The following is a 13,424-nucleotide window of genomic DNA, read 5'->3' on the forward strand; positions in this document are numbered from 1 at the left end:
CCCAGCTTGGTGGAAACCCAGGGAGGAATTTTAAAAGTGAACTGAAAGTTGCCTGGCCCGTAAGGAGTTTGGGAGTCTCACCCACCGAAGCTGACACATGAACTCAGCCGGTAAGTCTGTGGCCATCGTACGTCCACTTCTCAGAACTATCTTGCTGTTTCTCATTTGTAATCAGATGCACTGCAGTAACTGCATGAAGTGAGAGATTTAGTTCTCTGTGAAAATGTCCCCCGCAAAGAAAGCCAGCTGCTAATAAAAAGACCAGATCTAAGAAAGTGTATTTTTAACCAGACAGTTGAAGTGCACGCTTTATCAGAGGGGAATTTCACAAAACCAAGCAAATGAGTCCACATACACTGTGCTAAAACAAGGCAAAGTGATCTGGCTAGTGAAAAATTTCCTCAACTGAAAAAATTTCAACTTAAAAGTTGAACAAATGTTAATTATAAAAGCTTTATTTTATAAATAAAATTTTAGCCCTAATCATTAGAATCTGAAGTAGTTACTTAAAGTACCTGGTTGTATTTTACTGCTCTTTTAGTGGAAGCAATTTACTTTAGTGATATTTGGGGATTTACTTAAGTCTCATGATACCCTTCTGAATGTCCATAATCTCTTCAAATGTACTGTAAACTCAGTAAAGTCTGACTGATTTTAAGGTATTATGCCAGATATTGCAAGTGCTTATTTGTTCATTCACTGTTTCTTGAAATAAGCGTAGCCTGGCTTATTAATGTTACACAGTGGAATTTATATAAAGCCCTCGATTGCCTTTCCATAGAAATGTGATATTTTCCAAGAACTCAGAAAAGAACCGTATCCAATTGGATAAGTGAGGAAAGACAGGTGGCTAGATGAGGAAAATAATTTGGTCCAGAGATATTAAGGCAATTTCCCCAACGTCAGGAGTTATTTAACAGAATAGGTTTCCCTCCACATCTTCCATCCCGCTTTGGTTTCTTTTTCATGAAGTTACATAAAGAAGAAGTCCACAGCACGAGACAAAAAGGCGTGAGAGTTCACTCTTCATTTTATTTGCATGTCCCACGATAACTCATCCCAAATACTGAACTCCAAAGACAAGCTGCAGTTCCTCAGTGTTAGCACTAATCTACGGTAACAATCACTTCTTTTACATATCTGTCTTATTTTACCCTTCATTTGAAATTGCAAACTAAAGTTTATATTTACATGTTTATATACAAATAACTTCAAAAACAATCCCAATCTTGGTCCAAGAGTTCCCACTTTAGAAGCGGTATAGTACTGTGCCATGTACATCTCTTCCAAGTCTCTTCAGACTTGGCAAGTTCCCAGTATTCATTCACAGATGGTTCCCCTTTAAGCTTAATGAACCAAGTACTTCATTTCTGAGTAAATTAGAGGAAATATTACAGAACACGCTCTGTACAATACAGCACCACTACTGAAAATGGCTCGGGGTTTTGTAATCCAAGGTTCTGATTTAAAGCAAAAATATGTGGCATAGGCTGCAACGGCAAAGAAGTGTCCAATTAAAACCAGAGGATTAGGAGTCAATCTGTAATAGGAAAGATAAAAAGTATATATATATATATATATATTAGTAAGACTTGGAAATGAAAGTTGACTCATAAAGAAGTTCCAATTATATATCATTTGTAAAGGTAAACAAACACACACTCTACATTTTAGGGGACTTTACAAGCTTGTATCTGCCAGCTAAGGGACAAATTAAAAAATTTTTTTCCTTACAACAAACTACTTAGACTTCACCCCTGTCAGAGAAGCCAGTAACTCCTCTTAGTTTATTAAATTGTATGTTTTGAGCTGTTTCCTTTCACTAATGTTGAGATCTCAGTCTGAAATAGCTGGATGGCCTGGCTTGTTGAGTCTAGATTTTTCAAAAGATAACAGTATTGACATTCAGATAGCAGACGAAGGAGAAAAATTTTAAAGAATTTCATTTTGCAGACTTTCCAAGAATAATTCTACGTATGTCTGCACCATCAGAACTGTTACTGAGTTTCATGAGTCCCAATAGAATTAAGTTCTAAATATAAACTTCTATTAATTATGGTTCCCATAGAATCAACCCTGTTTCCTAGAACAACAATGCAGCACTAAATATCGCCTTTTTTCATTTCTCTGGGCTACGTTTTGTTTGGGATACTACTGAATGATAAAATGACACAGTGCATAAGGGAGAAAGACTTGCAGTCCTTCATAAACCCAACTGTCATAAGAAAACCTGGAACATCCATTTCCTCTGTGTCATCGAAACAACTTACACAGAAAGCAGCCCAACTGGACCAGCAACACATTCTCCACCAAGTTTGAAATAAAGAAAACACGCTTTTCTTAGTTGATGTAGGGAATCTAAAATAAAAGTTAAAAATTACTCCCGATCAAATTATCCACACGTTTATGTTGGGTATTAATGAAATGTCAGAAAAAAATGAATGTGTAACATTTATTACACCTTACAGATAATTTCTAAAAAATCTAGTGCTGGCATTTCAGCAACCCAAGATTTCCTTTAAATTTCATAAGTAACATTACACATAGTAATTTAAGTGTGAATAAACTTTTTCTGCTAGTAAATAATTACTAAACATGTAGGTCTTAGAAGTTAGAGTTATTTAAAAGCTATTTCCTTGACTGTGTTGTAAATTCATTAAATGATGCAAACTACTTTGTAAACACTTTTCTTATAAAAACACAGTTCTAGAAACCAGAATCCCAGTCTCTAAGATGCCTGATCCATATCTCTGAGCAGTAAATTATCAAGTAAAAAGAACAGCTGTGAAGAGTAAATAATAATGCCTTATATGTGTACATTTTTTATACTTTTCAAAATAATAATTCATTAAACCCTCACAACATAATATAATCAATCAATAACCTTTTTAATAGTACAGAACCAATGTTCTTCTCAAGTATGCCTAGACTGTTCTTTACAAAAGATGAAAAAGGATACGACAGGTAACCTTTTCCTCCAATAAAGCTCATTCCTCCTCCACTATTTCATAACTTTTTAAATGTTTTGTCGGCAGATTCAAACTCATCACGTAAGAAACTCAAGAGCTTAGAAAAGCTTAGAAAGAAGAGCTTAGAAACACTCCAAATTTAGTTCTTTTCTTGCCCAACCAGCCACTGTAACTTCCATGCTCAACTAGCAAGAGAGATTTGCTTGGCAAATCACAATAAGTTGTCTTTTCTTTTAGCAAGAATGATGGCTAGAGACTCTGCAGGAAGTATGTGTACTGTATCATCCTTTGTAATCAGATCACCAAAGCATGGATCTCTAGGGCTTCAGCCAGGTCATAGAAATAGCTTTGTTGTAAACACCTGAGGTAATGAGATTCAAGTTATATTTATTCTTGAAAACCTAAAGGTCTAGTTTTACTAACCTACCACTCACTAATTTGTACATGGCCATGGTTGGGAGGTGGCACAGATGCCTTTTCCTCCATTCCTACCACTGTTTCTGCTAAGTCACGTTTTCCTTAATGTATAGATTGACCATCACCTCATACGGAAACAAAAACAAAAGCGCGGGAATATTTCTGCTTGTGCACTTTAACAAAATCTAGGCTTGATATGAAGCTCATATTCATTTTACAAAATACTACTTTGAAAAGAAATTGAAACTAGTTCAGGAAGAAAAAGATTAACAACTATATATTGCCTTTTAATTCATGGCCAGAAAGATCTTCCATCACAGTCTCATGCATTTGCATAAGATTTGCATCGCAATCTTATGCATCTGATTTGGACCAGCGGGGTGAATAATGACACATTATTGAGGTATTGCTACTAAGGCTGTCTACGGAAGCAACAGCCTTCCACACAAAGTGGTGGATACATGATGATTAGAAAAAATCTTGCTCAAGGGTTGAGTCAAAAAGGACTACCAACTTGGAAGTTAGCAAACTCAGGAAACATTTCTGTTTCTGGCCTAATCACTAACTTTTTTGTAATTAAGTTCCCTTCCTGTGCTAAAAATCTGCACTTCAGCAATATTCTTTTAAAAATATCTGCACTTACCATCTGTGGCAGAAAATAATTCATAAAGAGCCTGAGCAAGGATATTCACAACAAAGGAATGAGATGTTTTTCTTGTCCAATAGAATGATTTTTTGGCCTAAAAAGGAAAAAGATCACTTATTATATGGTAAAGGGAAGGAAGGAAGGGAGGGAGGGAGGGAGGAAGGAAGGGGAAGGGGGGAGAGGGAGGGAGAGAAAGAAAGAGCACAAACTCATGTTTATCATCCCCTAAACTGATCGTTATCCTGAGGACTATTGTACAAGTAATTATGCCTTGTTCAACATTTACACACCCACCAAAAAAAAAACATCTCCAGAGCAATGAGTTACATCTCTGAAGCGAAGTGGCCCATGTAATCCAATGTTATATAATATCCAAATACAGAAATTCTAAAAGATTCATAGGTTACAAGTCAAGTTCTTAATCCTGAACAAGACTGCTTAAGAATCACTACTAAGGACCAGGCTCCTAGGTACAGACCTCCCCCTTCAAAGCCCCATTCCTCTTAGGCCCCAGAAAGAAATCTATTTTGTGACATTTTTTGTCAAAGGATAATATCTTACCTGGAAAACAGCTGCATCATCGTAAAGGTCAGGAATACCCTTTAGCAATTTTCTCCATAGTTTTATATCATTAAAAACAACAGTCATTCCTCCTCCAGTAAGAGGATGCCTCATGTTATATGCATCCCCCAAAAGAAGAACACCTATAAAAAGAGAGAAAGTAGATTTTGACATCATCCTGGAGCATCCTTTAAGACAAACAAAAAGACTACTCTGTTAATTTATAAACATTTTGAATGTGAGCTAGTAAATGAGAATGTGAAATTACAAGGGACTAAATCATGACTAAAATTTATTCAGGCAAAAATTCAAGAGTTGATTCAATTAATATTTATTGGGTAACTAATATGTGCCAGACCCGGGGGATACAGTGAGAACAAGAACACGGTCCCTGCCCTCAAGAAGCTCACATGTGACCCTAAGATTAAGTCAAACAATGTCAAAATATTTATAAGGGCTCTTCCATGAAAAAACAAAGAATGTACAGGCATCCATGTGTAAAAAGCGAGCCTTCCACAAGGGAAAAAAATCAAGAGGTCGTTGACGTTTCACAGTAATATTTGCTGCCAGCATGTTATAGAGAGATGCCTGTATGGTTCCAAGGGAACAGGCAGATATTCCCAAACCATCAGAAGTTAATTTAGGAGAATAAGCCTTGATTGAATCTTAGCTGAAAATTAGGCCCCCTTAAAACAAAACTACAGAAGCAGAAAGCTCCGCACTTTGACTCGAGATACACCTCCTGACCAAGCTCCTGACTAAGGTTCCGACCAGTTGTCAGCCTGGCTAATGACCTATGACTTAGAGGGGCAGTTAAACAAAGCATTTATTTAATTTTGTCTCTGAGAGAAACAGCCAACCATAATAATAGTGGCAAGGTGGCAGAATTATGGATAATTTTTTTCTGTAATGTCACAATATACTACGTTTATAACTAATTAGAGAATACATATATATTAATTTATGAAAAGGTATATTCTAAATATTAATCCAAGTTTTTTATGTATTAGTCTAATACCTTCACTAAAACCCACAAACTATAACCAGCTTTTATTCCTCTTTCTCCATGGAACATTCCCAATCCCACCAACTAGGGTATGTTCCCACAGCATGCTGTTTATATCAATTTGGCACTGGCTTTCATTCTGCTTTGCAGTATAGTTTGTTCTTATGATTGGTAGTTTATGATGCATGTTTTTCCATAGCAAACGATAGCTGTTTATGTTCAGGAGCCACAGTATATCGACAGCTCCCGTTCACACCTCTCCTCAGGGCTCCACACTCCTGTTTTCAGTGGGGCTCCACCTGGCCACTCAAATGACCTCCCAGCCTTTCACACTGTGTCCAAAAGTGAACTCATCATCTCTCCACACTTCCCTAAACTTACACACTTTCCCCTATATTTCCAGTGTCCGCAAATAGGTGGCAAAATTATCTAAGACTGAAACCTGGGATCCATCAAGAGACCTCACTCTTTCTTACTACCATTAATCACTGAGTTTCATGCATTCTTCATCTTAGATGTTACCCAAATCCATTCTCTACCTTCCATTTTTATTGCCACACCCTAGTTCAGGCCTTTCATCATCATTTACATGGAATAATTAAATAGGCTTACTATAGGCGTTAGTCTGAACTTTCCTCCAAACCACCTTCCACAACATATCAGAGTAATATCTTTGAAACAAAACTCTAATCATGCCACTACCTTGTTTAAAACTTTTCAGTGAACTATTAGAACTAATAAATGAGTTCAGCAAGGCTTCAAGATACAAGTTAAATATGCAAAAGTCAATGTTTTTCTATACACTAGCAATGAAGAGTCTTAAAATGAAAATAAGTCCCTTATAATAGCATGAAAAGGAGTAAAATACTTAGGAATAAATTTAACAAAAGAAATGTGAAACTTACCCTCTGAAAACTACAAAATACTGTTGAAAGAAATAAACTCTTACATTTACAGTCAAATTTTGACAAGACTGCCAAGGCACTTCAATGGGGAATAGTCTTTTCATCATATGGGGCTGGTGCAACTGGATATCCACATACAAAAGAAGCTGAACCCCTTCCTCACAGCATACATAAAATTTAACTCACATGAATCGAAACACCTACATGTAAAAGCTAAAGCTATAAAACTCTTAGAAGAAAATATAGGAGTAAATCTTCATGACTTTGGGTTGAGCAAAGACTTTACATATGACATCAAAAGTGACAAAAGAAAAAACCAGCTGAACTGGACTTCATGAAAATTAAAAACTTCAAAGAACATCATCAAGGAAACCAAAATGACAATCCATGGAATGAGAGAAAAACTTTGCAAATCATATATCTAGTAAGGGATTTATATCTAGAATAAAGAATTCTTAGAACTTAATAAATTTTTAAAAAAATTTACCCAGTTAAAAAATGTGCAGTCTGAACAGACATTTCTCCAAACAAGATACACAAATGGCCAATAAGCACATGAAAATATGTTCAACATCATTATCCATCAGAGAAATACAAACCAAAATCACAGTGAGATACCACTTCACATCTACTAGGATGCTATGAGCAAAAAGGCAGATAATAACAAATGTCAAGGATGTGGAGAAATCGGAACCCTCATACATTGTTAATGGAAATGTAAGATGGGTCAACCACTTTGGAAAACAGTTTGGCAGTGGCTCAAAGCATTAAACAGAGTTACCCTAAGACCCAGCAATTCAATTCCTAGGTATATACCCAAGAAAAATGAAAATAAATGTCCACACAACAACTCATACACAGGTATGAACCAAAAGTAGAAACAACCCAAGTGTCTACCAGTTGATGAATGGATAGTCAAAATGTAGTACTGACATATCCATACATGGAATATTATTTGGCCATAAAAGCAAATGAAGGATGATACATGTTACAACATGCATGAAACTCAAAGAAGCCAGTTACAAAGGATCACATTGTATGATTCCATTTATAGGAAATATCCAGAAGAGGCAAACCTATAGAGACAGAAGGTAAATTAATGGTTGCCTGGGGACTGGGAGGAAAAGAGGAGTGACTGCTAATGGGAACAGTGTTTCTTTCTGGTGTGATAAAAATGTTCTAAAATTAATTGTGGTGATGGTTGCATAGACCTATGAATATACTAAAAACTAGTGAACTGTACACTTTAAATGGGTGAACTATATGATTTGTGAATTATATCTCAATAAAGCTATTATAAAAAAGAACTTTTCGGGCTTCCCTGGTGGCACAGTGGTTGAGAGTCTGCATGCCGATGCAGGGGACGCGGGTTCGTGCCCCGGTCCGGGAAGATCCCACATGTTGCGGAGCGGCTGGGCCCGTGAGCCATGGCTGCTGAGCCTGCGCGTCCGGAGCCTGTGCTCCGCAAGGGGAGAGGCCGCAACGGTGAGAGGCCCACGTACCTCAAAAAAAACAAAAAAAAAAAACAACTTTTCAATGACTTTCCATTGTCTATAGGATTAAAACTAAACTTTAAATAAATATCTTACATTTCTACCACTCTGACACCTATCCTATGCTCCAGCCATAGGAAGCTACTTGAGTTCACTTAAGTGCCATCATTTCTCGGCCATCCTAGCTTTTGTAGATGTTGTTCTGCCTATTTAGAAGTTCCTCATCTCTTGGGACTTCCCTGGTGGCCCAGTGGTTAAGAATCCACCTGCCAGTGCAGGGGATGTGGGTTCAATCCCTGGTCCGGGAAGATCCCACATGCTGCGGAGCAACTAAGCCCGTGCGCCACAACTAGAGCCTGTGAGCCACAACTACTGAGCCCACGTGCCACAACTACTGAAGCCCGCGTGCCTAGAGCCCATGCTCCGCAACAAGAGAAGCTGCCGCAGTGAGAAGCCCGCGCACCACAACAAAGAGTAGCTCCCGCTCACCGCGACTAAAGAAAGCCCACGGGCAGCAATGAAGACCCAACACAGCCAAAAAAAACAAAGAAAAAGTCCCTCATTTCACTGTCCACCTGATGAGCTCACACTCACCCTCCGTGCCCCGAGTCCAGCTTTGTTTCCAGAGCAATGTCTTCCCTAATCACCCTTCCCAGTTCACAGGCTCCCCTACCTGCCTTGTACACCCCACCCCTTCGCAGTGAATCTGGGGTACCATGAGTGGGCTTTCATTACAGCATTTATCAGCAGTATTCTGAAATTATCTGTCTATATCTCTCACTAGAAAACTGCCTTCTCTAGATTAAGGACTGTATTTAATTAACTGTTATATCTCCAATAACTAGAACAGTGACCTATATGTACTGAATATTAAATAATAGATATAAAACTAATTTTGGTATTACTGATGCATTAATCCACAGTAATCAAGTTTCCGTACCACATGTTACAAACTGTACCACATACATGTCATTTGGAGTAATGAATTTGAATATTTGGAATATATTTTATAAAATCAGTCCAATAAAATAATACCTTGTTTGTTTACTGGTGAAGAAGGGAGGAAGCTTGCTGGCATCGACCTCAAACGAGAATTCTGAGTGGCTTCTAGGAATGGTTCTTTCAGGTGATCTGCAGTAAAGCCCACCCCACCAAATAAATGGTTTATAACATTCCAGTTTCAAGTTACCACATTTTCTTATCAAGAATAAACAAATACCTACTATACATCTGTTATGGTTGTTACATATATCCCTTGCGAAAAATCAAGAATTATTACTAAAACTGTTCATTAAGCGCCTAGTTATTCAAGCTAAGGAATTACTAAGGAATCTAACAGAAAATGAATGTAAATAGATAAACATAGAGCTGGGTGAACCAGAAAACTTGAGGAAAAGTGAAGCAAACCCAGATGAGATGAGACAGGGAGAAAAACCACCTACCTCTCTTCCAAATGTTAAATGCTAGGTGTCATATATTTAACACCTAATTTACTGTCACCACCATATTCTATAAGATCAGATGAAATATACCACCAATTCACAAACAGCAGGAGGGTATGTACAGTAGAAAAAGGGTAAGATGTATAGAGCACTACCTCTCCTGAGCTTTAGTTTCTTCTTCTAGAAATGAAACAGTTGGATTAGCTTGTCTCTGAGATACTTCCCAGTTTTAAAGTTTTGTGCTTCTACTTGTATAGAAAATAAACTTTCTTTTCATACAATTCGTAGTCTGGGAATATAGGAGCAGAATGCCTATGCTGAAACTATTCCTTCTTACAATGAGTAGAATTTCCATAACTTACCTAATATGAGCATAAAACTACACAGGGCAGTCTGCTGCGACTAAGTTTCGGGTTGGGGAAAAATATATATATATAAAAGAAAAAAATGCTAAAAATATCACATTATTAACTATCCTTTTCCTAAATATGCATAACTCATTGTTTCCATCTGAAAGCTTCAAAAATGGCTTAACTGAGTGAAAATGTATTGAAGTGCTGAAAATGTCATTGTTAAAAATCTAAATTGGTCCATGTATAGCTTAATTTCTGTTAATCCATTAATTATTAGAGTGCTTTCACTTAATTTAAAAAATAACTTTGCTTAATTTAAAACATAACTTAAAAAACAGAATATTTAAACAAAATGTACTCATACCCAGGATAATGTGCTATTACTATACTCATATCATAACTGGCAAGCAGGGTTTCCCTTCAATTTTATCAATATTCTTAATAATTGGTTTACATTTCTTTCTTACATCTTCCTGTTCTCAACAAATAATAATTTTAATGAGTGTTTTACAAAGATGTCTGAAAGACCCCTTATAGCCCTCATGTTCTGAGGGCAGAGATGTATGAGCCAGACAGACCTGCTTTCGACCTTGGCTTTGCCACTTACTAAAGGTTTATATTTGGAGAAGCTAAGTAACCTCTCTGAATCTTAGTTTCCTCATCTGTAAAATGGGGATCATGATAATGCCTACCTCATAGAGTAGTTGTATAGACATTCAATTATGTTAGTAAAACACCTCTTATATGGTAGACATTCAATATACGGTAGCTATCATTTCTACAAAAACCAAGCACAAGAAGTAATTAAGTATAAGAGCTATTTCAAGAATTCACATACCTAGGCTGCTATCCAGACTACCTTAAAAAATACCATATATGCCACTATTAATGACTATTCTGAAAACTATAATTATTACTAAGAAAAAATACATTGAAACTATTTTTTTTACTTGGAGATTTTTTTTTATGTGCTAGTTTAAATAGTTCATTCAGCTCCAGTGTAGCTGACTGACTGGATGAATTTTTCACCTGCCATCCTTATCTTTGGCCTAATTTAGACAAAGCTTCAGTGAGAACTGGAAATGAAGGGCCTTTTGTGAGACTTGCTTGCAGAAAGTAGATTACAATGGCAGTGAAATACTATTTCTTACCAGGTAATTGTGGGTAAATGTTTTCAGTCATGTATTCTCTTAAATTCCTTGGCATTTCTCCTCGGACGTCAACAAGTACTCGAGTTTCATTAGGTGAAATCTGGTAGATGAGAACTGGACTCGGATTAGCTAAAACAAGTTCAGCATGATTTGCTTTAAACTGTGGTGCATTCTAGAAAAATAAATAAATAAAATATTTTAATAATTTTCAAGTTTCAAGTTGCTTTTATTTCCTACAATTGCATTCCTATGGTACCTTCATAAGGAAGCCAACAAAATGTGAAGAAACGGAAACTTTATTGGCGATCAGATTTTTCCTGAACTTGGAAAAAAGTCCATCTGCAACAACGGTCAATGGAGCGTGGAGTTCCTACAACCAAAACAAAGAATACTCAGCTAAATGGTTAGAAATACACAGTGAAAAGGACATTCTTTTAAAAGGTACATGAACAAATTTAAATACATTATGGGGCATTACAGAGTATTTGAAGATAATGCTATTGAAGGAGCTGTGACACGGGCTGAAGGTAATGCACAACCAATCCTTAGAGACCCTTCCCCTTGAGTCCCTGAGGATCACCTTCCTCCGAAGCCCTACTATCCAAACCAGCTGGGATTAAGCTACTATGATGGACACTGGGGGAAACTGCTACAAAGCAAGCACAACCCATAGGGGATTGAATCTCATTACAAATTCCAAGGACTAACCACATTCTTTTATTCTAGAATTTTCTAACTTCACATAGTTCTTTCAGTTAGTGGCTAGGGCTTGGAAGAATTTTTGTACATGTGGATGTATGTATTTATATTATCTTGTAATTGCCCCCATTAGAGTATAATTCCTAGGACGTGGTCACCCTATGGAGCAGCCGGGAAGAATCAACAGATAAGCCTTTGACTTTCTCTTCTTTACTAAACCAACAGGAGCAAACTATTTTGTTCTGCTATTTCCCCAGACATTCTCTTACTTTTTGCCTTTCTTACTTAAACAATATTTTATTCTAATTATTTCTTTTATGCTGAATCCTTCCTTTTTGCATCTTCCAGTTCCCCTCTGCTTCTCTCCTAGGGTACATTTCTCATTTCAGTTTCTAATACAGTTAAAATCGTGGTGTTTGTTTCTGAAGTTATTTGAACAGCATTCTGAAGTGCTCTAAAGAACAATGTGTTCAGTTTGGTGCAGAGGGCTTAGATCTCAGTCCCTTTGATGAATAATAAATTGGTGAGCCTACTTTTTTAAAGGAGTAGGAGAAAAAGAAAATAAAAATATCTTAGCAAGAGCTAATATTTGGTCTATCTCACCTTGATGTCTCCAGTCTCTTTATCCCTGTACTGAACTCCCATCACAGCATCATCTTCTTCTAGTAACTGTAGCACAGTACCCTCAATAAACTTTGTGCTAAAAGATAAATAAACAGAAATAAATCCTCTGGTAGCACAACTGAACAATTTAAATAAGGAATGAAAAATTCCCTTTTCTTTATCTCCAGTTTACCCATGTAAACTGGACACACATGTACATAGAAAAAGGTCTGGAATGACGAAAAGCAAAAAGATCATTAATGGATTTTAGAATTGGTGTGGTTTTAATTTTCTAATTTCTTTCTTTTTTAAAAAAATTTAATTTTGGCTGTGTTGGGTCTTCGTTGCTGTGCGCGGGCTTTCTGTAGTTGTGGCGAGCGGGGGCTACTCTTCGTTGCGGTGTGTGGGCTTCTCACTGCAGTGGCTTCTCTTGTTGCTGAGCATGGGCTCTAGGCGTGCGGGCTTCAGTAGTTGTGGCACGCAGGCTCACTAGTTGTGGCGCACGGGCTTAGTTGCTCCGCGGCATGTGGGATCTTCCCAGACCAGGGCTTGAATCCATGTCCCCTGCATTGGCAGGTGGATTCTTAACCACTGTGCCACCAGGGAAGCCCTTAATTTTCTAATTTCTTAAAATGGAATACATATTACTAGTGTAATGATTTTTTTTTAAAGCATTTTAAAAAGTAACATGAGGTTTTATCTCATTCATTAAAAAATAAAATACATGCAGAAAAATTTTATATACCCACACAAATTCATACACGGAATTGGAATTTATCTACCAAATTATTCAGAGTATGAATTTGTGTGGGTATATAAAATTTTTCTGCATGTATTTTATTTTTTAATGAATGAGATAAAACCTCATGTTACTTTTTAAAATGCTTTAAAAAAAAATCATTACACTAGTAATATGTATTCCATTTTAAGAAATTAGAAAATTAAGGGCTTCCCTGGTGGCACAGTGGTTAAGAATCCACCTGCCAATGCAGGGGACATGGATTCAAGCCCTGGTCTGGGAAGATCCCACATGCCGCGGAGCAACTAAGCCCGTGCGCCACAACTAGTGAGCCTGCGTGCCACAACTACTGAAGCCCGCACGCCTAGAGCCCATGCTCAGCAACAAGAGAAGCCACTGCAGTGAGAAGCCCACACACCGCAACGAAGAGTAGCCCCCGC

The 13,424-nt window shown here is 37.2% G+C and overlaps 1 protein-coding gene across 1 annotated transcript in view; it reads right to left on the minus strand.

The window, feature by feature from the left end:
- Positions 1–1,012: 1,012 nt before the first annotated feature.
- The window catches only part of SQLE (squalene epoxidase), a 30,284-nt gene continuing 17,872 nt past the window's right edge, over positions 1,013–13,424 (minus strand). The window contains exons 4-11 of the mRNA XM_007127777.4: positions 12,246–12,342; positions 11,200–11,313; positions 10,944–11,115; positions 9,033–9,128; positions 4,594–4,736; positions 4,030–4,126; positions 2,271–2,358; positions 1,013–1,540 (exon numbers count right to left, since the gene is read on the minus strand). Coding sequence (XP_007127839.1) covers positions 1,348–1,540; positions 2,271–2,358; positions 4,030–4,126; positions 4,594–4,736; positions 9,033–9,128; positions 10,944–11,115; positions 11,200–11,313; positions 12,246–12,342 — 1,000 coding nt within the window. The 3' untranslated portion in view covers positions 1,013–1,347. The remainder of the gene's footprint in view (positions 1,541–2,270; positions 2,359–4,029; positions 4,127–4,593; positions 4,737–9,032; positions 9,129–10,943; positions 11,116–11,199; positions 11,314–12,245; positions 12,343–13,424) is intronic.

Source organism: Physeter macrocephalus, chromosome 15 (assembly GCF_002837175.3).
Source record: "Physeter macrocephalus isolate SW-GA chromosome 15, ASM283717v5, whole genome shotgun sequence".
In the NCBI taxonomy this organism is placed as follows: Eukaryota; Metazoa; Chordata; class Mammalia; order Artiodactyla; family Physeteridae; genus Physeter; species Physeter macrocephalus.